The 23,673-nt window shown below is 41.2% G+C and overlaps 1 protein-coding gene and 1 long non-coding RNA gene across 2 annotated transcripts; both read left to right on the plus strand.

Annotated features, from left to right (window-relative positions):
* The first annotated feature begins 581 nt into the window (after nt 1-581).
* Nucleotides 582-6,860, plus strand: cxcl12a (chemokine (C-X-C motif) ligand 12a (stromal cell-derived factor 1)). Its single transcript, XM_088304771.1, has 4 exons — nt 582-736; nt 2,809-2,926; nt 3,846-3,929; nt 5,720-6,860. The coding sequence occupies exons 1-4, from the start codon at nt 670-672 to the stop codon at nt 5,745-5,747; spliced, it is 297 nt and encodes a 98-aa protein (XP_088160897.1). The 5' UTR covers nt 582-669; the 3' UTR covers nt 5,748-6,860.
* Nucleotides 6,861-7,280: 420 nt separating this feature from the next.
* Nucleotides 7,281-23,354, plus strand: LOC148329879 (uncharacterized). Its single transcript, XR_015845076.1, has 4 exons — nt 7,281-7,387; nt 14,947-15,042; nt 23,090-23,214; nt 23,319-23,354. It is a non-coding gene; the product is annotated as an uncharacterized LOC148329879 (long non-coding RNA).
* Nucleotides 23,355-23,673: the final 319 nt, after the last annotated feature.

A 23,673-nucleotide genomic window follows, 5' to 3' on the forward strand; every position in this document is an offset into this window, starting at 1 on the left:
CCGGAGCACTTGGTGAATTTGCCCAAGAAGAAAACTTACAAACTCCTCACAGATTCGGAACACAGAACCTTGGAACAGAGAGCCAAAAGTCCTACCCCATTACATTGGGAAGCGGCCAGCCAATCTCTTGCAGAAACACAAAAGTCACACAAAGTGGCCTGAGCCTAGATTTAAACAGACCTCTTGAGTGTGAAGAAGACAGGCCAACCTCTGAAACCTCACTAGCCATATAATATGACAATTAGGTTTCGTAAATTGGATAAAATACCTCTAATGTTTGTAAAATACGTGAGTATCTGCATTCCACTTGATTTGAGTCCGGAAACAAGAATATCCGCCACCAAAATAAAATTGCTTTCGCGTGTGGGGGAGTATAAAATTCGCATGCCTGTAAACATGTCTGTTGTTGTCTTATATTTCTGTTGGAAATTATGTTCTACTCTTCCTCAGTAATTTGGGTTTCACTGGCCATTAACGCCTCGAGTGGCTTCAGTTGGATTTTATTTTGACGTCTTGACCGGAAATGCTATGTTCTCTCGCTCTTTCTCGCTCTGGAAGCGCGATTTGAGACTGATGCGCAATGTAACTGCGCCCAGCTCGCGCTTGGTCCTTCACAACTCCTCTGGATTTACTCTGAGCAGGACCAAGTACCGGTGACATTAAGCCACGATGGACGTGAAGTTACTCGCAGTCGTGGCTGCGTTCACCCTGCTGGCACACGTGCCCCTTTCGGAAGGTATGAAGACAATTTGACAATGTTTGTGGTTCATTTATTGTTCAAATGTGTTTTCATGTATAGTTATGATTGTCACGATCACTTTTTAAAGATAATTGGATGTGGTAAAATAAAGTTCAATTCATATTTCAGTAACGGTTCGCTTCAGTAGAATTGTTGTAACTGTGCGTAAACTGACAACGTTTTGTGACAAATTACCACGAAAAGCAGCACAAAGTACAATAATGTAAAATAATGTCGCATTAGTTGATTTAAAATTTTTTGGCTGTCTCGAGTTAACCAATAATAATATTAGTCTTGTTATTTTTCCTTTTTTGTCCTTTTTCCCCCCCCATATGTTGGTCGTGCGTAAATCACCAGGAGGTTGCGGGCGAATGTGTGTGGTTCTTGGCTGTGGAAAGTTCCCTGGCGCTATGCAGATTAACGTGTTTATTTGTTTTTCCACGTTGTTTACGCTTTAATTAGTCCCAAATGAGGCAGCATTATAGAAACGGCCTCAGCTAGTCTGCATGGCGACATCAGACAACTGCGCGTTCTTTCACATGCAAATGTGGGATCAGGTGTAAAAAATAATTAGCATGGGGCTTGATCTTACACTTACAAGTACCCTTTGCACATTGTTGCCCCCGCTTTTGGGCTCATATTAACATCAACATTTATTCAATAATGAATTATTTTTGGCTTTGGCTTTCCTGAAAGAGAGCCCCGTTTTTTTTTCCCAAATGAATCAAGCGTGACCAGAGTTTGCACACGCTTGAGGTTTGAATTGCAACCTGTTTCTGTTCATAAAGCCTTGCTGTTCGATTTGTGTGCCTTGATATGAACGCATTTGAATGATATGCATCATTTTGGATGCATTTGCATGTTGTCATTTGGGATCTGAGAGCGCACGCAGGACATGCAATGCAGAAAAATGATTTATTGTCATCAAATATTTGATAACGTATTGTGGCTTTACTGCTATTCATCTAGGGTAAAATGGATGCAATTGTTTTTCTTGTGCAGGACAACTGTTTTATAGTTGGCATGTTCTTGCAGGGCCAAAAATAAATGTCTTTTCATTTAATTTTGATAAAATGTTTGAAATATTTTTTCAGTGATTTGGTGGTTGTTGGAAGTGTACTTGTTTCACAAGAAATAACATCATCCTTTATTCTGACTTTTTTGTCGTATTTATACATTTTTAGTATATTTTTGCTGCACATTTGGGCCATTGTTAATGAATTTAGACCTCAAATGCTCTGTTCTATAATCCAGCCCATGCACTGAGAATTTGAATTATTAAAATTGTTTGTAAATGTATTTATTTCATTTGCACTATTCTTTTTGCCATTTTTTTCATTAAAAAAATTGCATTTATTGTTTAAAACATTTGATTTGCTTGACAATTGATTTATTAAACTATAGTTTAAGTAATTCTAATTATATTGCTGATATAAAGTCAAATTTGGGCGATAAGAATGAATTCTCTTTGAGTCAAGTGGTCCGTTTGTCTTACTTGGTGCAGGCATTTCCGACGCAGTGATGGTGTGCTTGTGAAAGTGAACGGTTGTCTGTCCCTGTTCGTACCCTGTGACGGACTGGCGACCAGTCCTGGGTGTCGTCCACCTTTTTGCGTGAAGTGAACTGGAATATAATCCAGGATAAATGGTGTAAAATAAGGAAAATGAACAATTTTACATACACGCCATTTTTTGTATCTTATCTATCAAGTGTATGCACAGCCTTGATTTAGAAATTGATGAAACTGTCATTCATCAACTTGTCAACCAGGTAGAACAATACACTCCAGTTGTTCTATGTATAGTTGATCCGTCCAATGAATTTTCTTTAACTGTAATTCAATTATGTTGTGGAATGCATGAGAAAATCCAGAAGATGTCCAGAGGGATACGCTGTGGTTATCTACCACCGGCCGGTTGCAGTTGGTCTTATATTTTAAGTGTAATTGTTTCGATTTCATGGGAATGCCGTGCTACACTTTTGTGGACACAGTGTGTATAAATACTTAAATTTCATGATGATGTCTGTGGGAATATTATTCATATTTGCTCCTTTCTGTGCCCTACCAGCCAAGCCCATAAGTCTCGTGGAGAGATGCTACTGTCGTTCAACAGTCAACAGCCTCCCTCGGGGATACATACGAGAGCTCCGCTTCATCCATACGCCCAACTGCCCCTTCCAAGTCATGTGAGTTTATTGTTGGATTTCTTTTTTTTTTTTTCCATCCCTACAGTGATCTTTCGGTATTAGAGGTTTTTATTCTCCGCTCTTGAAAAGTTTTCATTGGGTTCCACCTCGTCGGAAAATTCTCACCATCAATCTCGAGGAGGTGACAGAGCGGAGAAAAGAGTTGTGCATGCATGTGTGCGCACACGCCCCTCTGTCACTCGTACCGTCACACATGGGCAGACCGAGTCCACCGAGGCGTGCGGAAGGAAGTTCAGTCGTTTGGATCGCGGCCGCACCACTTTTGGTTTTCGAATGTGCTTTTCTTTCTCTTGAAAAGTGGTTTGCTTATCCGGTGATTACATTGCTGCTGGTGATTTTTTTTTTATTTTTTTTTTCAAGTGGTAAAGAACTCTTGAGGCATACAAACGCACAACTCGACAAGCAGTAGTTGCTCCCTTGCGCATTCTTCAGGTCGCTTCCTTATTTGGCTTTATTTCATAGTCATCTCAATGTTGACCACACAGACAAAAGGATTTGCGATTTTAAATATGGAAAACGTTAACCGTTTTTATTGTCGGCCCCAAATTTCCAGATAATCCCTCTGTGATAATCTTTTAGACACATTAAAAAAAAAAAAATCACATTGATCGGAAGTGAAACGGACTTCTCAAAGTGGTCTTGATTGTTTGATGGACCCGACTTCAGCGTTATTCAATCTTGACCTATTCCGGAAAGAACCACCCATGCCCACTGCATGCGTTTGAATTTCGTTCTGTATTTTGAAAAAGAGTTGAATTTAAAGTGACACGTCATTTTCCAAATAATCTGTTTGAAGAAGGCTGCCATGCTAAACTAACACTCTGGCGCCAATTCCCTTGTGTCACTCTTTCATCTCACACTGACGCTCGTGCTTTTATTTTTTTCTTCTTGTAAATAGTGCCAAGCTGAAGACCAACAAGGAGGTGTGCGTGAACCCCGAAATCCGATGGCTGCAGCAGTACCTTAAGAATGCCATCAACAAGTAAGTTGGCCTCCCTATGTCAAACGTGTCCGTCTGGTTCTTTCTTCCAATTCGCATTCTTTCACCATAGACATTCAAAATCAGCCAAATTAGGATGCAAAACAACAAATGCGCATATGAATCGACCCAATGGACCGTCGTAAAAGTAGCGCCTCTCTTAACGATCCCGGATCTTGATGAACATGAAGTCGAAAGTTGCTCGTACGTGACAAACGTCAACCCCAAATTGAATTTGATCACTTGCAGCCACTTCCTTGGGGATAGAGCTCCGAGCATCAGCACGGAGCGTTAAAAAACAATTGTGAACTGTGACATGCACACAAGCTTGGTTGTATTTTCACTGGTGGAGGGAACGCTTCATCGCCAAACTGCCAAATGACACTTGACAATTAGTGTGTTGATCTTTGTCATGTGGCGCATGCAGCGGATGCATCGACAAAAAAATGAAATCATGTCATGTAAATATTCTTCTGTATGCCACTCTGGGAGGGTCAACGGCTACTTTGCCGTACTGACAGTTGATGACTTTGTGAACGCCTACTGACAGATGGGCAAGCCCGGCGCCGTCAGACTCTCTGTCTGTCTGTCTCTCAAAAGCCGCTTGAGCAGTTCAAGCGTGTGCGGGTCGCCGGTGAGGTGTGACCGCTCGTCAGCATGAGAACACTTCTCACGTAGAGAGTAAAGGCAGCAATCGTTTGTGATGGATCAGATTTTTTTTTTCCAATTGTGGTCCCACGGGAGACTTTACAAGCGCTCTTGCAGTGATAAGACAAACATGCACACGATGGATTGTAACGCTGCGCAAAAATGACAATGATTTCTCCCATGCATCGCTTCCAATAAGGTTCCGGTTTGGCAAAATGCCAATGACCTCATTTTGTGTATATGCTGTTTGTGACGTCACCGTTTAAGCAAAGTCGCAAGAGAGTCAAAAGTACATTGAAACGGCCTTGGCGTTATGACCCAAAGCAATATGATGAAATACAAAATGTAGCAAACTTAATCGTCACTAAGGGTTGCCACTGTAGACAAATAATATGGAAAATGCGACTGTTTGTTGGCAAAGGGCCAGTTTTTGCTCAATAAATAGTGAATGAATAAATGTCTTGATGGTGTATTAGGTTTCACTTAACATTAAAAAAAATGGTTTTCTGTACGTATGTTAATTGGAAAAAGCAATAAACACAGCCATGATATAATGTGTATATACATATGTGTATATAAGCTGCAGCAACTCTAAAAAAAAAATAAATAAAAAAAAGCCGTAGTTTTGCTATGTTGAAAAAAATCGTTGTTTGCTGCATGTCCAGAACCATTTTGTACTGCGAATGCACATAAAGGTACATAAGCCTTTTAACACGGCAACAACTTTGCTAATTAAAACAGAACAGACCCAAGAAAAAAAAAAATCAAGATTTATTTAGCGTATTTTCAGAACTATAGAGCGCCCCTAGTGGTGAAAGAAAAATCCACAGAAAAGCCACACCCTTGTATTAGCCGCATTTTTTTTTCAAAATCTAGGGAAAAGGTAGCGGCTTATAGTCCAGAAAATACAGTAATTTATTTGACATAAACTGGTTGTCTAAGATCTTTTTTTTCCATGGCTGCCTAGAAACTTACATTCTTACATTCTATTGAGACATAAATGTATTTTATTATAATTATGCTGTGATGTGGAACTGTTCTGCATTTCCTAATGTAATGTAGCAAACGAAGATATGAACATAAATTCATTCCTTTTTTTACTTTATGACAATGACTTTCATCTCTCGTTCACCTTTGTCTTCCAGGATGAAAAAGTCCAAACAAGTGAACTAAAGTTCCTGCAAAGATCCTTCTGAGCCATCGTTAAGGATACGGAGCATCCTCACATACTTATATTGTTTATATAAATCCAGCGTCTATTTTGTGTAGCCATCCAAATGCTTTGTTGTGAGAGCACTTATCGGGGCTGCCCTGCTGCAGTCTCTTGCATGGAATCATTGCCTCATCATCATCACCACCCTCATCGCCGTCGCTTAGTTTATGTTATTTGTGCAAAGTGCAATTATATCTGTTTGTTCTCCTAACTATAATGTGTGTATATATATATATATATATATATATAATTTTTTTTATTATCGGACTTCATCAGGAAAGGGCCCAAAACATCACCGTAGGCGGGCGGATCACCAAAACGCACTCCATATTTCAAGTTAATTGGCGCCGAGGAATTTCTATTGCTACCCCACAGACTGAGTAGAACATACAAAATTCTAGTAAAAGTCCCAATTATGATGTTTTTCGAATGGAATTAAGGACTCGAGCATTTCCTGAGCAACACCGTGGTTGCGATAATGTCAGACCCCCAACATGTCTGCTTTAGTTTTTAACTCACTCAGACTAAGAGCACATCCGGAGCCCTCATACACGTCTAATGGATAAGAAATGTTCCGGTATCATAAAGTTGTGTCCTCTACAAACGTTTCAAATAAATCAATAAATGGAGACCCTCATTACCTAACCCTAACCCTCCCTCAAAAATGATGAACTTGATTTGGCTGCATTCTAATAGAAACAATTTATACAAATCACATTAGTAGTTATGAAAACAGTTGAAGATGAAGTCATGCATTCAACTGTCACGCCGATAAAAATGCACTTTATATATCGGCGCTACTTCTTGTAACACGCTCACCAGTTCTCACTGTTTCTGTGTTTATATTCCACCAACACCTGAATTTTCTCACATGTAACTGTTTTTCAAATCAGCCAGTCAATTTTTAAACAAATATCCTATGTCAGATGAATGTGATATAAATGTTTTATTTTTGTACTCTTACAATGCATTTAAATGAAGGAACTGTACTTTCGCAACTGAGCCGTCCGGTCAACATTTAATTGTCAAAATTGTATGCAGTTATTCGGTAAGAACAATAAATAAATACATGACGGGGGGATAAAAAAAAAAAGTCATGGCTCTTTTAATTTTTTTATAGTAAGCTCAAAACATTTGGCGACGTGTGCGTTCTCACGCAGTTTAAAACTTGACAGCTGTAAATGCGCCATCAAAGTGTGCCGTAGCAAAAGATGACCGAGGGCGATGAAAAGCCTTTCATGTTGCAAATGTGTTTAGCTTGAAGTCACAGGACAATAAGCCTGCTTGTTCGCAGAAAACGAACTAAACAAGCCGCCATTAGGAACACATTAGAGCTAAGAGGGATGAACTTTTAACTTCCCGTTTGGTGGCATTACGAGAGACTGAGCACCGCCGTTCGCGGTGGTGGCGATGGTGGGCGTGGTCTACTGAGTCAAGGAGGAGGGCGGGGGGGATCAGGGGGGCGGGGGGCGTTTTGCTCGTTTACTGATGGACTTTGATAGACCCAAGAGGACACGGCCGACTTCTGGTGGTGAGACGTACCCTGACTGAACTTGGTCACTTTCTGAGCTGTTGTCAATTTGTGGTGAATGTTTTGCAGGTAATGCAGCAGGTGCACGTAGCCACGATTGGATATATTCTACTTTAATTCAGAGATGAGCTTTTTTTCACATGATAAATTTATACCGGAGTGCAGAATGTCTAGATTAAATATTGGATCCTTTATTTAACACGGTGACAACAACTATAAGCATTTGTTACCAAAGAGGTTGATGTAATGCGGCCAAGGTAGAGTCATGGCTATAAGCCGCTACTTTTGTCCTCGATTTTGAACTATGCGGCTAAAACAGCAGTGCAGCTTTTCTGTGGATTTTGCTTTCACCAGTAGGGGGGCGCTCTGTAGTTCAGAAAATACGCTAAATAAATCTTGATTTTTTTTTTTCTTCTCTTGGGTCTGTTCTGTTTTAACTCATTCACTACCAGCCAAGTAAATTAAAAAAAAAAAAAAAAAAAAGGATCTTTGATGTCTTTAGCCGTCATTGGCAGTAAATGAGTTAATTAGCAAAATTGCTGTCGTATTAAAAGGCACTGTTTTATCAATCTGTTTATGTGCATTCACAGTACAAAATCGTTTTGTACGTGCAGTAAACGACTCATTTTTTTCAACATAGAAAACTGGGGCTTGTATAGCGTTTTTTTTTTGTTCTCTCCCCAAGAGTTGCTGCGGCTTATATACAGGTGTGCCTCATAGAAATTACGGTAAACGGTATAGTATTTTCCACCAAATATTTGTTCCAATTTTAAATTGTACAACCTCGTGTGTTGGACTTTCATGATGTTGTATTTTCAACCGAATGACTCTGCTGCAGATTTTTGCATCATTATTCAAATATGCTCCTCAATGTTGATTTGTCTGTGCACCAAAAAAAAAATAATTCCTATTCTTATCGTTCTTGCCCCAGACAGACAAACAAACCCGCTCTAATGTAAAGCAGTTGTAAGAGATCTTAACTCGGCATTCTCTTGGAATCCCTGCCAACACCCACAGGTTCAACTATTCAGGTGGTGTTCAAAGGAAGCGTGAAACAGATTAAAAGCGTCAACTCCATAATTTGTAGGCACATTCCTCCAGTCATGAAAAAAGAACATCAGACAGCTCTTTCATTAGAAAATGTGTTGCGTAAGTGTGATATCGACGGACAAAGTGCATTGACAGATAAAACCAGATGCAGCTTCTACCACCATCATTTTATCTTTACAATCATAGTTCGGATCAGAATCAATGTAGACTTTGACAAATAAGCCCACCGTTGAAAATCTCCCTTTGCCGAGAAGAAATGATTGAAGCCCGCCAAGCGCCCCCGCCCCCAACTCGACAATTAGTTTCAAGAATAAGGTCAGCTACTGCAGGGCAGACGCTCGGCTGCAATGTGGGATTGATGCGGGCCTTTTCCGGGTGATGCCAATTCCGTAATTGTGGAGCACACCAAAATGTGAACTGTGGAAAAAAAAACAAAGACTAATGTTAAAATGATGTGTTAACATCGATTGAATATCTACTCAACTGGTCGATGATGAGTCCCAGCAAGCATTTTCGAAATTTCTTCTCAACAATGTTGCTCGGATATATATTTAGATAGAATTGTTTTTCGTCATGGGTGGCACGGTGGTCAACAGGTTAGCACAATGGCCTCGCAGTGCAGAGGTCGTGGGTTTGATTCCAGCTCCGACCTTCCTGTGTGGAGCTTACATGTTTTTTTTTCCGTGCCTGCGTGGGTTTTCTTCGGGTACTCCGGTTTCCTCCCACATTTCAAACCCATGCATGGTTGGTTAATCGAACACTCTAAATTGCCCCTCGGTGTGATTGTGAGCACAAATGGTTGTTCGTCTACGTGTGCCCTACGATTGGCTGGCAACCAGTTTAGAATATGCCCCGCCTACTGCCCGAGGAAAGCTGGGATGGGCTCCAGAACCACCCCCCCCCCCGCGACCCTGTAAGGAGAAGCGGCTTAAATAACGGACGGATGTTTTTCATCTCCCGCAGTTTACTGGCGACGAACCTAAAGCGAGATGCTCGAGGCTCCAGGCCGCCTGTGACCCGAATGAGGACAAGTGCTCTAGGAAATAGATGGATGGATTTCATCTCATTTCCTCTCAGGGCACGCATAATGCGTCAGCACAACGAAGATGCATTTTCATTTTCACTCAATCGATTTTGCAGACTAAGGCCATTTCTTGTCAAATATATCTGTGTGTGTGTGTCTTTGCGTATGTCTGTTCTGTCTCAACCACAACTTGCCCTCCTCCTCTTTCCACTTTCTGCAACTGTGCTTATTTACGCCCCCCCCGCGCCCCCGCCGCCCCTTATCGAAAACCGTGCCGCAGCCTTGGGCCGTGCTGTGTACGAACACAACCTCCCCAAGGGAAACATTCGTCAAGACCTCACTATTCTCATATCAGATGACCCAAAGCGCATTTCGCCCAGTGCTGCACACTCTCGACTGCTCACTCTCCAAAAAAAAAAAGAAAAAATGGAAAAAAATCCCAAGTAATGACTTTTAAATGACCTGTTGATTGCGGAGGGCTGGCGTCGGAGGTTGCCTGCTTTTTAATTACTTTAACACTGACCTTGACCCGCAAAGCTCATTCATCACAATTATGACAATATTAGTCAGCCAAACGTGTTTGTTGCCGCGCCGGAAGTTGAAAGTGACCAACACGTGCGGAGTAATAACCGCGGCATGTGCGTTTTCTGTTTGGAAACGAACGGGAGGCTAATAGAGGGGCCTGGATGGCCGTTTCAAATCGGCCTCCTGCAGTCTCGCTACCTTTCATGTGCTAATATCGGCAAGGTTACGAGTCCCAACATCATCCATCTTCTCATAGAATTTGAAAGGGAGGAAGAAAAAAAACACACACACACACACACACACATGCGGTATGGCCACGGGGCCGTCCGACGCACAATCCGGCCGCCGTGGCGCAAATTCTTTTTTCCTGATTGGGTTTGCAAAGTGAGAAGAAGCGGCAAACTCTGCACATTAGGTACGGCTGACACACAATGGCGTCATGAACCCCAGCAGCTGCGGGGTGCCGCCATCCGCGGGCCCCACGGGAGCTCCGACACCACCGAACCCCAAATCGCACACTGTGCTTCCCCTTGTTGCCATTCCTTCCCGGATTATCGGCCACATCCTAATTGGTCGATGTAACTGGGGCGTCTTCTCATATGTAACGCCGATTGCCATGTGACACGCATGACCAATGCGGCTGTCTTCAAGTAGAAAGAAACAGCTCGGCCATTATGTCCAGACGACATTGGTAGTTTTGCCTTCAAGGGACGCGACACACACGAGATGGATCTCTCTGTTTGGCTGTCTGATGGATGATGTCATCCACTTCCAAGAAAAAAAATATGAAAAATTTCGTTGCCCACAGTACGAACGCAAACAATCCTCAAATTTAGACGCAGACGCATGATCGTGATGGAGCCGCACCAATAACTGAAAGAAAATATAGGCTTGATTTGAGTCTTGCGGGAAGACGTTCGACAAGAGTTTGGAGAATGTCTCAAATTATATTGTGCATTCTTCTCACAAAGCTGGAGGCAAATAATTCAAATTTTATTTTCATTTAATTCCAAAGGCTAATTACTTTGGTAAATGAAAAATTCAGATTCCGAGAGAATTAAAGCGGCCAACCCGGCAAGCGTTTTCCACCCAACTAAGCAAACCGATCAACGTCCAGATCAACCCAACCCAACCAAAAGTTACCCAACAAACCATCGTGGCAGACGACCACATTCCGAGGGAAAACTCGACTCGAGTGAGCAATTTGAAAGTGAACGTCTCCTTTTGAATATACGCAGCGGTGAGGTCTTAACCGGTATCGAAATGTCCTGAGCTTTGACTGATGGTTCTTCACTTCACAGCTTTGCGCTGTGCTGAGCTTTGATGATCCATTTTTTTTCTTTTTTTTTTTTTTCTGCGGGACGTGTTGAGTGGTTTGCCTTCAAGTTGGAAGTGTAGAATTGGGAAAATTACAACGCAGATCAAGATAAGGATAAATGTTGCTTACTAAAGTTCAGTGTGGCTCATCTTGCGAGTGTGTTTTACTGACGAGCATATGAACCGGGTTCCTCTGTGATGCCGACGTGAGTCACCGTCTCCTTGGACGAATTTATTTGGTCTCATATCGTAACGCAGTTGGTCCTGTTCTTAAGGCTCTCTATTGTATCGTTCAGTTTCTGCAAAGCAACTGGAATTGTTGTGAGCATAAAAGGGGTTGATTATAAGAAGCGTGACATGGAGGTTGGCGCCATAACAAAAAAAAATAATAAATGATATTAGGGCACTAGTAGTAGTGGGTTTTAATATGCAGACATGTTGTCAATTCATCTGAGTTATAGTACCATTATTTCAATTTTATTCAACCTTCGGGCATCGCCGTCCTTACCAGAAGCAGTCCAACTTACCACTTTTTAAAATTCACAATTCTTTTTCCTGATCGTGCCTCTTCGGGCAATAGAATCTGGCACATTCCAGTGACGCTTATTATTCTGTTATTATTCTGTTGTAGCTGATGATTCCCTGGCCTCGAACACACGCAAAGAAATAACTCCAAAAAGAGTCACATTGTGCATTCAGTGGGCGTTATGCCGTAAATTCAAGGCTGTGCTGCTCAAATAAGTTGCGTTCGACCACCGCTGAGTGTCATTAAGTCAAGCATTGCAGCATTTCTGTACGTGTCAGCTAACATGTTAGCTGCGAGTCAAATGCTTCTCATCTAAAGAGGATGCAGAGAGTGATTTTCCTTCCTTTGGCCTTTCTGTGGAGAGTCCCAAGTGAGGATGCTGGGTTTGAAGGAAACCGACACAAAGGACTAAAATACGGATTATAGGTACTTCCTTTCAAAAAAGATGTGAGCGTTTTCCAATATTTATGAAGTATGGTGTCATGACTGCACTGAATGGAACGATCCAAACAGAAAATGATTATTTATTTATTTATGTTTTAAAAGTGCATTTTCATTTATTTTTATTTATTTATTTATTTTTTAAACTAAATCAAACAAAATAAACAGGAGCTGGAAAGGACTACCGTATTTTCTGGATTATAAGACGCTACTTTTTCCCTCAATTTTGAACCATGCGGCTAATACAACAGTGCAGCTTTTCTGTGGATTTTTCTTTCACCACTAGGGGCGCTCTATAGTTCAGAAAATACGCTAAATATATATATATATTTTTTTTCTCTTGGGTGTGTTCTGGTTTTAGTAGCAAAGTTGTTGCTGTGTTAAATTCAATTCAAGAAGGTCACAAAAACTATATTGACCAACTTTCCCTACCAGAAAGCTGCATGGAGCCGATATCGAGTCCAACATGTAAACCATTAACAACAAGTCTTACCCCGTGTGTGTGGAACTAAAGGCAGATGTTCACCTGTAACCAGAGGCTCAAGTGTATTATTGTTTCTCATCAAAACTGTCACTTGGATTTAAAATCACCTCGAGTGAAAAGTACGATAGTCCCCTGGAGTACGGTACATTATTTAAAGTGATGAGAGCCCGCGGCGACGGCAGACTTGACAGTAGCGACGTCAAGGAATTAAGTTCGATTGACAGCTGGAGAAAGTCTCGCAACAATAGCCTTTAATATTTCTGTGACAGATGAGCAACAGTTTGCAGATGTTGACCACATGTTAAGAGAGATCAGCAACGGCAGAGCAACATTGTTAAAAACCGTTTCAGAGAGCAGCCACATGTTATGTGTTCTGTTTTCAGGAAGGTAATATAATGTACGTTTATATAAACGAATCAAACGGGTTTCCATCATTTATTGATAAATTATCCCAGCGGACTTTTATACATAATTTCACGTAACTGATTATCTAATCATCGAACAATAATTAATAATAAACAATAATTAATAATAAACAATTAAATTACTCATTTAAAATTATACTTAATTATAATAAAAAGACATTTTATTAATAATAATCAATTAATATAGAAATGAGAATGCAATTATTCATATTTTAGATACACATTTCCAAGTGTTTTTTCTCTCTTAATCTGATTTACTGATGTGGCCCATCTGTCTAGTGTAAAAATTAAATGTGGCCTTTGAGCGCAAAAGTTTGCACGCCTCCAATCGTTGTTTTGCTATATACAGTGACGCCCCATAGATAACAGCTTGTAACAAAAAAAAATCACATCACATTATAAATGCATTGAAAAAAATATTCTTTTATATATTTACCCCCCCCCCCAAAAAAAAAAAAAAAAACTAGAATACGCCTTTTCCATGAAATCGGGAAAAGAGTTATGAATGTGAAAGGAATCCAACTGGTGTTGCACGAAAGTCTAAACAGAAAGCTGCTAACCTAAATTTGGAATTGTATGCGGGTAAGGTTTTTTTTTTCTGCACATAAATCTTGTTGGTTGGACGAAAACAATGTGAGTGCATGGGAAAGTCAAAAGATGGATTTGTTTATTGTGTGGGAGTCAAGAAAGGCATTTTTCATAGCGTTCACAAATGATGAATTTTTTAAAAGTCATTTCTGCTCGTTAAATGATAAACGAGGCGCTAAACACATCGCATCAGCGCAATTTACTGTCAGCTTTATGATTTGAGTAAATGGTTGGAAAAACATGAAAGTCAGTTTGCTGAGCTTTTTTCTTTTTTCCGTTTTGATTTGTCAGTTATAAAATCTTTTCTGTTTGGTCTTGAGATTCTTTGAGCTTCAACAATCAACTCTTAGGTGGTGCATACAGCCGGGGTGTTGGAACACAACTGTCTTAACGCTTAGCAAGAATCAAAGTTTGATTTAAAAAAAAAAAATGTTTTGTTTGCAATATTTTGTCTAAAAAAGAATTTTCCTTAAGAACTCGACAACCTAGTGAAGTCTTATTTTCAAATTTGAGATTTTATGTGGCGTGACATCCATTCATTCATTCATTTCCGACCGCTTCTCCTGTTCTGGGTCACGGCTGAGATGGATCTCATCCCAGCGGACTTTTGGTTGAGAGGCAAAGGGTACACGCCTGACTGGCTGCCGCTGAATCATAAAAACAAACATTCACAATCACCCTTGTGGGTCATTTCGAATTTTCTGCAAACCTAAAGTGCATGTTTTTTGAATGTTGGAGGAAGTTGAGGTACTTGGAATACAAAAGCACATCCCCAGAACCGACGTTAGATGTTCTCGTCATTCGATATTATTTTGCTTGACTGGTTACTTCTGCTTAAACTTGAATGGTCATTAATGAAGTTAAAATGTTCAATAAAATATTTTATATCCAACTTGAACGTTTGGATTCCAGAACAAATTCCTTCCAAATCTAATTGATCACAAAAATTACCAGCGTGGAAAAGATTGCTTGAACAGTTTTCTTCATCCTTCAAAGGGCATTTTATGTTTTATGCTTTGTCCAGCAAAGATTCATCGCCATCGCCGTTATTACTCACATCTGTACTCGAGAAAAAGAAGAAAAGAAACAAATCACACAAAGAAAAAAAAAACTTGGAAGGAAAAGGATATAAAAAGTTGCACAACAGAACCCCAAAGGCTGTGAAGCTTTTTCTCGGAAAATTGAATGAGAATCAAAATGTCTGCTATTACACTGGAGTCCTGTTTGACATCATTTCCTGTCTTTTAGGATGACGACAATTCTTTCACCTCTTTAGCGTCGACTGTAAAGCTTCACTCGGCTTTGTGCGTATCCCCCAAAGGACTCACAACGAACATCAGCCCGGTATGTGTTTAAACAGCTTTTAAATTTGTTATTTTATCCCCAGAGAGGGAGAGAAGGTGTGTTTTCAGATGTGACCACAGGCATTGTGGCTCCGCATGTTTATTTGTCTTTCTTATTGACTGAGGCTGTTATCAGCCAATTAGATTGAAGAACATGTTCACCTTCTGGTCGAGGCATTTGTTTTGCCCGCAGCAAAGCTGTCAATGAAACAAACACTTCTCATCATTATTAGAAGTCACGGGAGGTTTTTCGACTGCGTCAGGAGCAGAGAATGCGAATCCGTATGGGGAACAAAACGCACACTTTATTTGCTGTGCTGTCCTCAGAGAGCCTCTGCTCAGTTTTAGGGTTGCACGGTTCATTGCCCGGCCCAGCACATGCAAGTTTTATTTAAATTATGTTGTTTCACTCAAACGCCTTCTGTAGTTTTCCAAAAAGTCCAAGAGCTCACTACTCGTGATGGGTAAATGAAGCTTCAAATCTGCTTTATGAATAATATAATAATATAATTAAGTTGTAGTACTTTTGGCCTCCAGTAGGTGGCACTTTCTGTTCAACATTGGCCTTTATTTAAACGAACAAAGAATGAAGCAAATTTGAAGCTTCATTTCCCCATCAGTACTCACTACTATATGTTCAACAAAGACATTTCGGTTAATGCAGCATCGAACCACGCCCCCCTGGGGGGAGGGGAGGGGGGGCACTATTTGAGAAGCACTGATCTAAATAAAGCATAATTGATGGAGACATCCTGACTATCCCCAAAACAATTTAAAGCAGTTCCGTCGTGTTTTTAATCATATTGCTTTCATCAAGGATAAAAAAAAATGGCAGCCTCTTTTTACTCTTTCTTTGCCTTGCTGAAATCAGCCTTTTTGTGGTGAGGTCGTCCTTGAACGACAAATAGGGTTTAATTCACCATGCTGGCGCGGCGGAGCTAGGGTGTTGCAATGAGGCGAGCGAAGCAACAGCTTCGAATCTGAAGAAAAAAAAAGTGAGAGCGCTATTGATTGTATTTTCACTCGAATCGCAAATTTAGGTGCCACAAACTACAACTTGTTTAATTCCAGCCTTGGTCAACGGTCAACGTAAGTGCCTCTTATTCACAAATAAATAAATTCAGAGTTGACGCTGAGTGCAAACAGCTAACGTTGAAGAGGAATGTTGATCATGCACTCACACACGTACACGTCAACCAAAACGCTCGCTCTCTCAGACCTTGAGGCAGACGCAAGCTGCTTGCATTAGTGGAGGATGTTTAGACCTTGTCCTTGGAAACCCTTGAGGGAGATTTACCGAGGCAGGACCTCATGACCTCTAACCTCACGGAGGGCTTAAGAAAACACGGACGCTGGTGAATGAAACCAAAAAGATTGCGCGTATGTTTACTGCTGAGGAGACGATGCAGCGGGAGCTTGAAGGAAGGCAACGGCGGGGACGAGGCAGCAGGACAGGAAGGCAGAGTGTGGTCTTCAGTAAGTGTCAAGGATAATAAAGAGGAGCTTAAGGTGCTGTTGGCGGATAACAGCAGGACAAATGACGAAGACTTCTCTTGACTGATGCCAGCTGAGTCAACATCATCCCCGCGGGAATTCGGGATACCTGCAGGAAGAGGAGCAGGAGGGAGCATGAGTGCGAACATTCCTTCTCATCACAGGCAAGGCACACACTCGCCCCTTGCTAATTACAGCAGGACCTCCGCTTCCTAGTGACCCGGCCATGAGCCATCCGTTGTGACCGGTAGAGGGGCAGCTTTGAAAATGTCACAATATTGTTTTTCTGGGCAGAAGAAGAAAGAGATGCAAAGTCAATATTTATCGACGTGAGTGATTTCAACACGCCTGCTGACTTCTGGCGAAAGGCGGACTACATACTTTATTGGTCGCCAATCGCAGTTACATTTGGCAATTCTACTTTTCTTAAAGGGGAAGTCAACCCCAAAATTTTCTTGACAAGAATTTGTTCTATGCAGGCCCACTAGTCTAAACATGACATTCCGATTAATATTGCGTTTGCAAATTATGAGTTAAGCCGTAAAATCCACCCGTTTTTAGCCATCTCAGGGGGCGGCCATTTTGTCATTTCTGTCGACTGTCGCAGTTGCTCAGCTGAAGACCAATCGAGGCTCAGATTCAGAAAACAGATGAGCGGTGATTGGTCGTTATTTGAGCCCTGAGCTAGTGTGATGTTATTTTCAGTCGACAGAAAGTTAAAAATAATGGCCTTGAGATGGCTAAAATCAGATGGACTTATCTGCTTAACTCATATTCCACAAATATTAATCAAAATAGACGAATCCAGCGCAATTTTGCTTCTCACACTTTGGTTGTCTTTTTGACTGACTTAAACACTTCAAATAAATACATCTCTCAAGGCAGTCAGTAAATCCTTCCTATGATCCATTGTGGGGGTGTCATAAAAGTCGGGGCCCGCAATGCTGTTCAAAACTAATTTAAAAAAAATATATGTACTTCTTCACAATTACCCAACAAATCAAACAACCCCAACAATATTCAAGAATTTCAGCAATAAGAAACTTCCTCAATTTTTGTCATTATGCTATTAGCATAGCACAAAATAGTAACTACTATGTAATGAATAAAAAAACAAAAAGGAGGGGCAGAGGACGTTATAAACCATTTTTTTAATTTTACTGAAATACTCCTCTTCTGTTCTTGAGTCCTGTCCCATCTGTACTCAAAAATCAATAGCACATTCCCACGACTATTTTTTACTGCATGTTCAACTCCCTAGATGGGAATCGAAGCCTGAGATGGATTAATGGCTTTAATGCAATAACTTTGCTTAATATAGGTTTTCACCCGATTTCATCGTGACTCTTGTTGAGGGAGCCAAACAGAATTACGACGCTAACTTATTATTGGTTGCACGCTTCATGTTACAAAGAAAACAATGCCTGCAGTCAACTCTTCATTCAGATTGAATTTAATCTCATATCTGTTTCACGTTGGTTGAAAAGAACTCGGTGTCGCGACATCTCACCTCCCGGCGGCCTCCACAAGTGGCGTTTAGCCGAACCATTCGCGGCGGAAACAAACGCTGTGGGTGGTTGGCGCAGGATTCAAGGTCCAGTGAGTGTCAAAAGCGTCTTTACACTGTGCAGGGAGGCCAGCATTGGCCGTCTTCGTTTGGAAAAAGCAATTTATGCCCCCTCCGAGCGCACATCAAAAGACAGGCAGACGATATTTGAGGCAACGTTTCTCTCAAAAGAATTAAGTAAGAAATCGTCGTGGGTAGCATGTCGGACTTGCAGTCCAGAGGTTCTGGGTTGGACTCTTGAATTTTCTGGAGAATTCACTCGTTTTGTGTTACATTGAACTTGGCAAGCCATAAACGGGAACATCTTCAGATTTTCTGTGTTAACTGTCAATAAAAAAAAAAAAATGGGAAGAAAAAAAACATTGCCAAGAAATTGAAACATCTGCCTGTAATATCTATACAAGTTGGATTTTTTTTTTTTCTTTTTTTTTTTTACATCAAGTGCAAATATTTAGCATCCAAACAACAGATGTGTGAAGGAAGGAAACCCGAGTACCCGGAGAAAACCCACGCAGGCACGGGGAGAACATGCGAAGTCCACATAGTAAGGCCGAAGCCAGAATTGAACCCGCCACCTTTGAACTGTGAGGCAGATGTGTCGGCCACCGCCCGGTTAAGTTTAGTACTTTCAATAATAATGTGTCCTGCAGGGTGGTCCTAAAGTGAGATTTGTTTGAAGGAATAACCCCACTAACAAACAGGATGACAAGTAAAAAAAAAAAACTTTTTTTTTTAAAAAGCGCAGAAACAACACTGACATTTAACCTCTTATTGCTAAATGATGTTTCTTTTGTTACAATTCCAGAGATCATCAACTTTTAGTAATCAAGATGAAGACGAATGGCACAAAACTAAACAGCATTTTCTGGTATTCCATCAATGGATCGTCCAAATTCCCCAAAGCCCCTCAAGTCATCCAGTTTGGAATTGCACAAAAATAAAACATTGAGCTTTTTTTTTTTTTGGCTTTTTGTGACACGTATTCCAAAATTAGGAGGAGCCCTCAGAAGTGGTGATTTGACGTTATGGACTTGATTAGATGCTAGCGTCACCGTCCATCCATTTTCTGCAATGTTTTAATGCTCATTTGAGTCGCTTTAGAATCTGACGAAAGTAAAATGTTAAGCAAAAAAACACTTTCTTGCTGCCCAATTTTGAATTTTTGAAATTGTGTTTTTTTTCTTTTTTGTTGTTTTTGTTTTTGTGTGTTGCAGGTTGGATTCGTTTTCACTTTAACTTTAATGAGCTTGTTTCCTACTGTGCATGATTCATGGGCATTTTTTTTTTGTCTTGTCTGTGCTCCATAATGTCACAGGAGGATTTGTGTGACGTCATTCTTGACGGAATATTCTGAAATTGGTATATGACAAGGCCCAATGCATTTCCTGCCCTCAATGTCATGTTCATTGTTTTACAGAGACCTCAGTGTCTTTATTTACTGTACCCTGTGTGTGTGTGGGGGGGGGTGCGTGCGCGCGTGTGTGTGTGTTAGGAATTCTTTACATACGGTAAAAAACACTTTGAAAAAAGCCAACATCTTCACATGAAACTAAAAGTTTCAGCAATATATTATCTGAAAGTTGTGTGATAAATACTTTGTGTAAAAAAAAAAACTACTGTTGTCCCCGAAACCTTTTTTTTTTTTTTTATTTCTAACAATGATGCTTGAAATGTTTTCCTATGTTGATCCCACTTTTCCTGTTTTTCCAAACAAGTTCCTTGTCCTCAGTTTGGAGTTCCCTCAGGTCACAAGCGAAGCTAGATAACAAGACCCCCCCCCCCCCCCCATTTTAATAACATCACGACTCCCCTTTGGATTGTGCGGCGGGTGGCGAAACTTGTTCATCACCATCAAAATGTTCCCACGCAGGAAACACAACAACCACTGAAATAAAGCGACAATGAAAGTGACACGACCTTAAGCGCGAGTAACTCAACATTGACCAGAAGCAAATTCCTGCTCCAGAAAGTTCCGTGTTCTGAAAACTGAGATTAAAGATTACCACCTAAAACGTCATAAATCAACAGAGGACACATAATAACCATTATTTCAGGGAAAAAAAACAACAACATGTTTTGTGATAACAATCAACGATAAAAGTGATTGCTTCAGCACCTGGTCGCTATTTTTTAAACGAATGTCATGTAAAAGACACAAATTGTATGATTTAAAGCAGGAGTTGGCGACCTTTCTCCTCCCGGGACCAGTTTATTCTTAAAAAAAGTCCTCCGGCGGCTGTCCTACAGTAGACATGAAGAAAAATATGACGACAATCAAACAAACCGTTTCACCGAGGTGCCTTGATTTATGAGGTGACTTTGTTCTCCAAACAATTTATCTAAATTTATTTTTTTCCCATTAAAATGAATAGAAATGCCATCAATCCGTTTCGGCAGCACAATTTTGGTTTGTGCGCCTCGTCTATGAAGGGTGGGGGGGGGTTAGTCCACTACGTACATGCAGACACAAACGAACACGTTTCACAACTGCTCAGTAAGCGTTAGTCACGCGAGACATTCTTTGCTGAGGATAAATAATATATGCATGTGAAAATGATGTCTTCTACATTTTTTGGCTTCACTAAACACACAAACAATCAAAATCATTTGCCTTTCCGGTTTTGCACGAGGCGGCGATAAATATAAATAACGGTGAGGAAAGTGAGAAGATTGAGGAAGGAAGCTTGGATAGAAAGAGGAAATGGACATACTGTGCTGCGGCTGGAACTTCACAGATGGGATCTCTTGAGCGCGGATTGAAGGCTGGACTGGCGGCTCACAGGAAGTCGTGGAGGAAACCGAACATAATGACGCGTTTTCTCTTAACACGTTCATTGCCATTGACGGATATAGACGTCAGAAAGTTGCATTCTTTTCATCTGGGCTGGTCGTGAAGGAGTTAAACACCAACTTTGGTCGAAGGTAAAAATCTGTTTTTCGTTTGATCTCTTTTTCCGTTTTTTTGTTTTTTTTTTTCCACACTTGGTGCGATCACATCACTTGAGTTTAATTCACCTTGTCCACATCAGTCTTGGGCTTTTTTTTTTTTTGATGAGAGATCAAGTTGCTCAGTCTCCTCTTGGCTCAAAGGCAAGCTTCTTCTTCTTTTATCACTTCCAGAGCTGTTTCTTTTACTTTGCCAATGCTCCTAATTTATCTGCCATGCATAAAGACGCGGAGCGAAAATCCCGTAGGTGTGCTGTTGCCTGCGAGGGTCACTTGATGGCCACAAACTCAGCCCGAGCCTGCGCTGTCACTGTTTCTTTTGATACACATAAAACACAAGTAACCAAAGCCTGATGTGTAGTTCGTCGAATCCGAGTAGAAGTGAAAGCGAGAGCCAACATTCATTATAAAGCCCAATTACGTCATTGCAGAACAACTTCATTTCTTCCTTGAATTGTTTTGCACGATTGTTCATTGTTCTCCACACCTGATATGGTGGTGGAGCTGGAAACGCTTACACGCCTGGAATCAAGAAAGATCGATCGCCGCTTTTGTTTATTTTGGTTCCGAAAATTCGGGGCCCGGTCTCTCTCAACGCAAGAATTTTCAACAGCACATTACACAAAGAGCCACCTCCGTGCGCTTACTTGCCGAGATTAAATCGCATATTAATAGAAACCGCAAATAAATCACTTCATCTACAGAATGTGGAAAGGGTTAAGTACGTCCGGAGGGAGCCGTAAACGATTGGCGCGGACGGTAACCTCCATTTGCCCTTTCAACGGGTGGCATCTAATCACGTCGAGTAAGGGCAGCAGAAGGTCTGAGCCGAGGGCATCACCACAAACAAAGCTGCATCCTAATTTATGACTCGCAGCGCCGGCCGTCGCACTTCTTTGACTAGGAGGCGTCACCAGGCAGGGCTCACAACACCTTAGGATCCTTTTCCAAAAGTAAATCACGCATGTCAAAGTGTGATCAGCTGAGAGCTCATTTGAGCAATGCGCCTTTCAGGCAGAGGCGGGTCGTGCATTTCACACATTGGCCTTCAGTGAAGTCCTTCTTGGTCCTGCTTGAATAAATCCACCTCATATTAGCATCATTTATGACACCACGGCTGGACAAAGAATGAACAGAAAGTCACTGAGTAAGTGTTGCACGGCCGAGCTTCTCTTGACCGGTCTGTCTTGAAAATGGGCGTGCAAGCGTATCTGCAATTAAATCCACACTTTTTCCCTGCTTCGCCCAATGTGGTTTAAAAAAGCAAGAATATATTTGAGATTTTTGAACAGTCGCCAGTTACGACATTCGGGTGTGGTGATGCCGCATAGCGCCGCCCCCTTATGGGTGAGTATCCAATCACAAGACCCGTTCATCACCTTCAGCGTAAGGCCAGCGAAAAGGCTCACCGTAACCAACTGGTGATCTGATTGGCTAGCACAACTGTCTATCAACTATAAAAGCCCCTTTGAGACACAGAACAGACGCCCGTACGATTGTATCCGAAGGCCTCGGAAAGAATACAGTGATATGAAATCTGCCTGGCGACACGAGCTAGCCGAATTCTGATTGGATAAAAGCTCTCAGATAAAAATTCAAAACTAGGATATAATATGACATCAATGTGAAGAATATGATCATTTTTTCTTGATTGTTAGGCCAGCAGAGACGGCCTTGACGGCCCACCACTGCTTTCAGGCAATGCTCGTTTGGGATCCCGAACTTTCTTAACACACTCGAGAATTTCAATTTAATTCACGCAATGCCGACTTGGCAAAAAATGTGCATCGGCTTCCTGTTCGCAGAACCTCCAGTTCATGTCTCATTGCTCTTTGCCGTTGAAGCAAGCCGATGAGTTCTGAACTTGTGACTCGACCTAAACTTCATCACCCAGCAGCTGTCTTGGCTCGTTGATGCTTTTCACCTTTGCCACATTGTCCCAACGCTGACGCTGTTTTGTTATTCAAGTCCAAATCTTTTCATCCGTTATATCCCTGCATGCTTACGCTTAATAACTTGTTTATCTGCCTCCTCTGCTCAGTGTCCTTCGGTGAACCTAAAATGAGATGAACAGTTCAGCAACATGCCACTTGATTCGGCTGCGTTCCAATTCCGGTTGTTGTTCTCCAGCACAATGGTTGACTACTGGGAGGACATGAAGAATAGGTAAGGCCCTGCTGGCTCTGCATATTTTTCGAATGATTCCGCATATAAAACAATAGAAAATAATCCATGTGTTGTTTTTTTGTTTTTTTTCATGTGCCAAATAGAAAGTCCGTTCCAGTAACAAACCTGACAAATGAAGATGTTGAAGCCGGTGGAAAGTCACACGCGAGCCAAGTCAATGGTGAAAGTTAATATTTGTGTAGATTTGCAACGGCAAATTGTGATGACGGCAGTCTTAATGCTGAGAGATGCTGTCACCAGGCTGAAAAGGAAAAAAAAATAGGAATTGAACTGAGAACCTTAAAAGGGGTTAAGACGGTATATCACAGAAAAACCGAGATAACGTGCAAAAATACAGCAGACAGCTCTCAAAATGTCGACCACTCGGAAAATTGAGTGACCAACTGTAACAACACGGGCTGACTGAATAATGATTACACTTTGGTTTGATTGGTCGCC

This window comes from Idiotropiscis lumnitzeri, chromosome 9 (genome assembly GCF_059441095.1).
Source record: "Idiotropiscis lumnitzeri isolate Australia: NSW breed Sydney's pygmy pipehorse chromosome 9, RoL_Ilum_1.0, whole genome shotgun sequence".
In the NCBI taxonomy this organism is placed as follows: Eukaryota; Metazoa; Chordata; class Actinopteri; order Syngnathiformes; family Syngnathidae; genus Idiotropiscis; species Idiotropiscis lumnitzeri.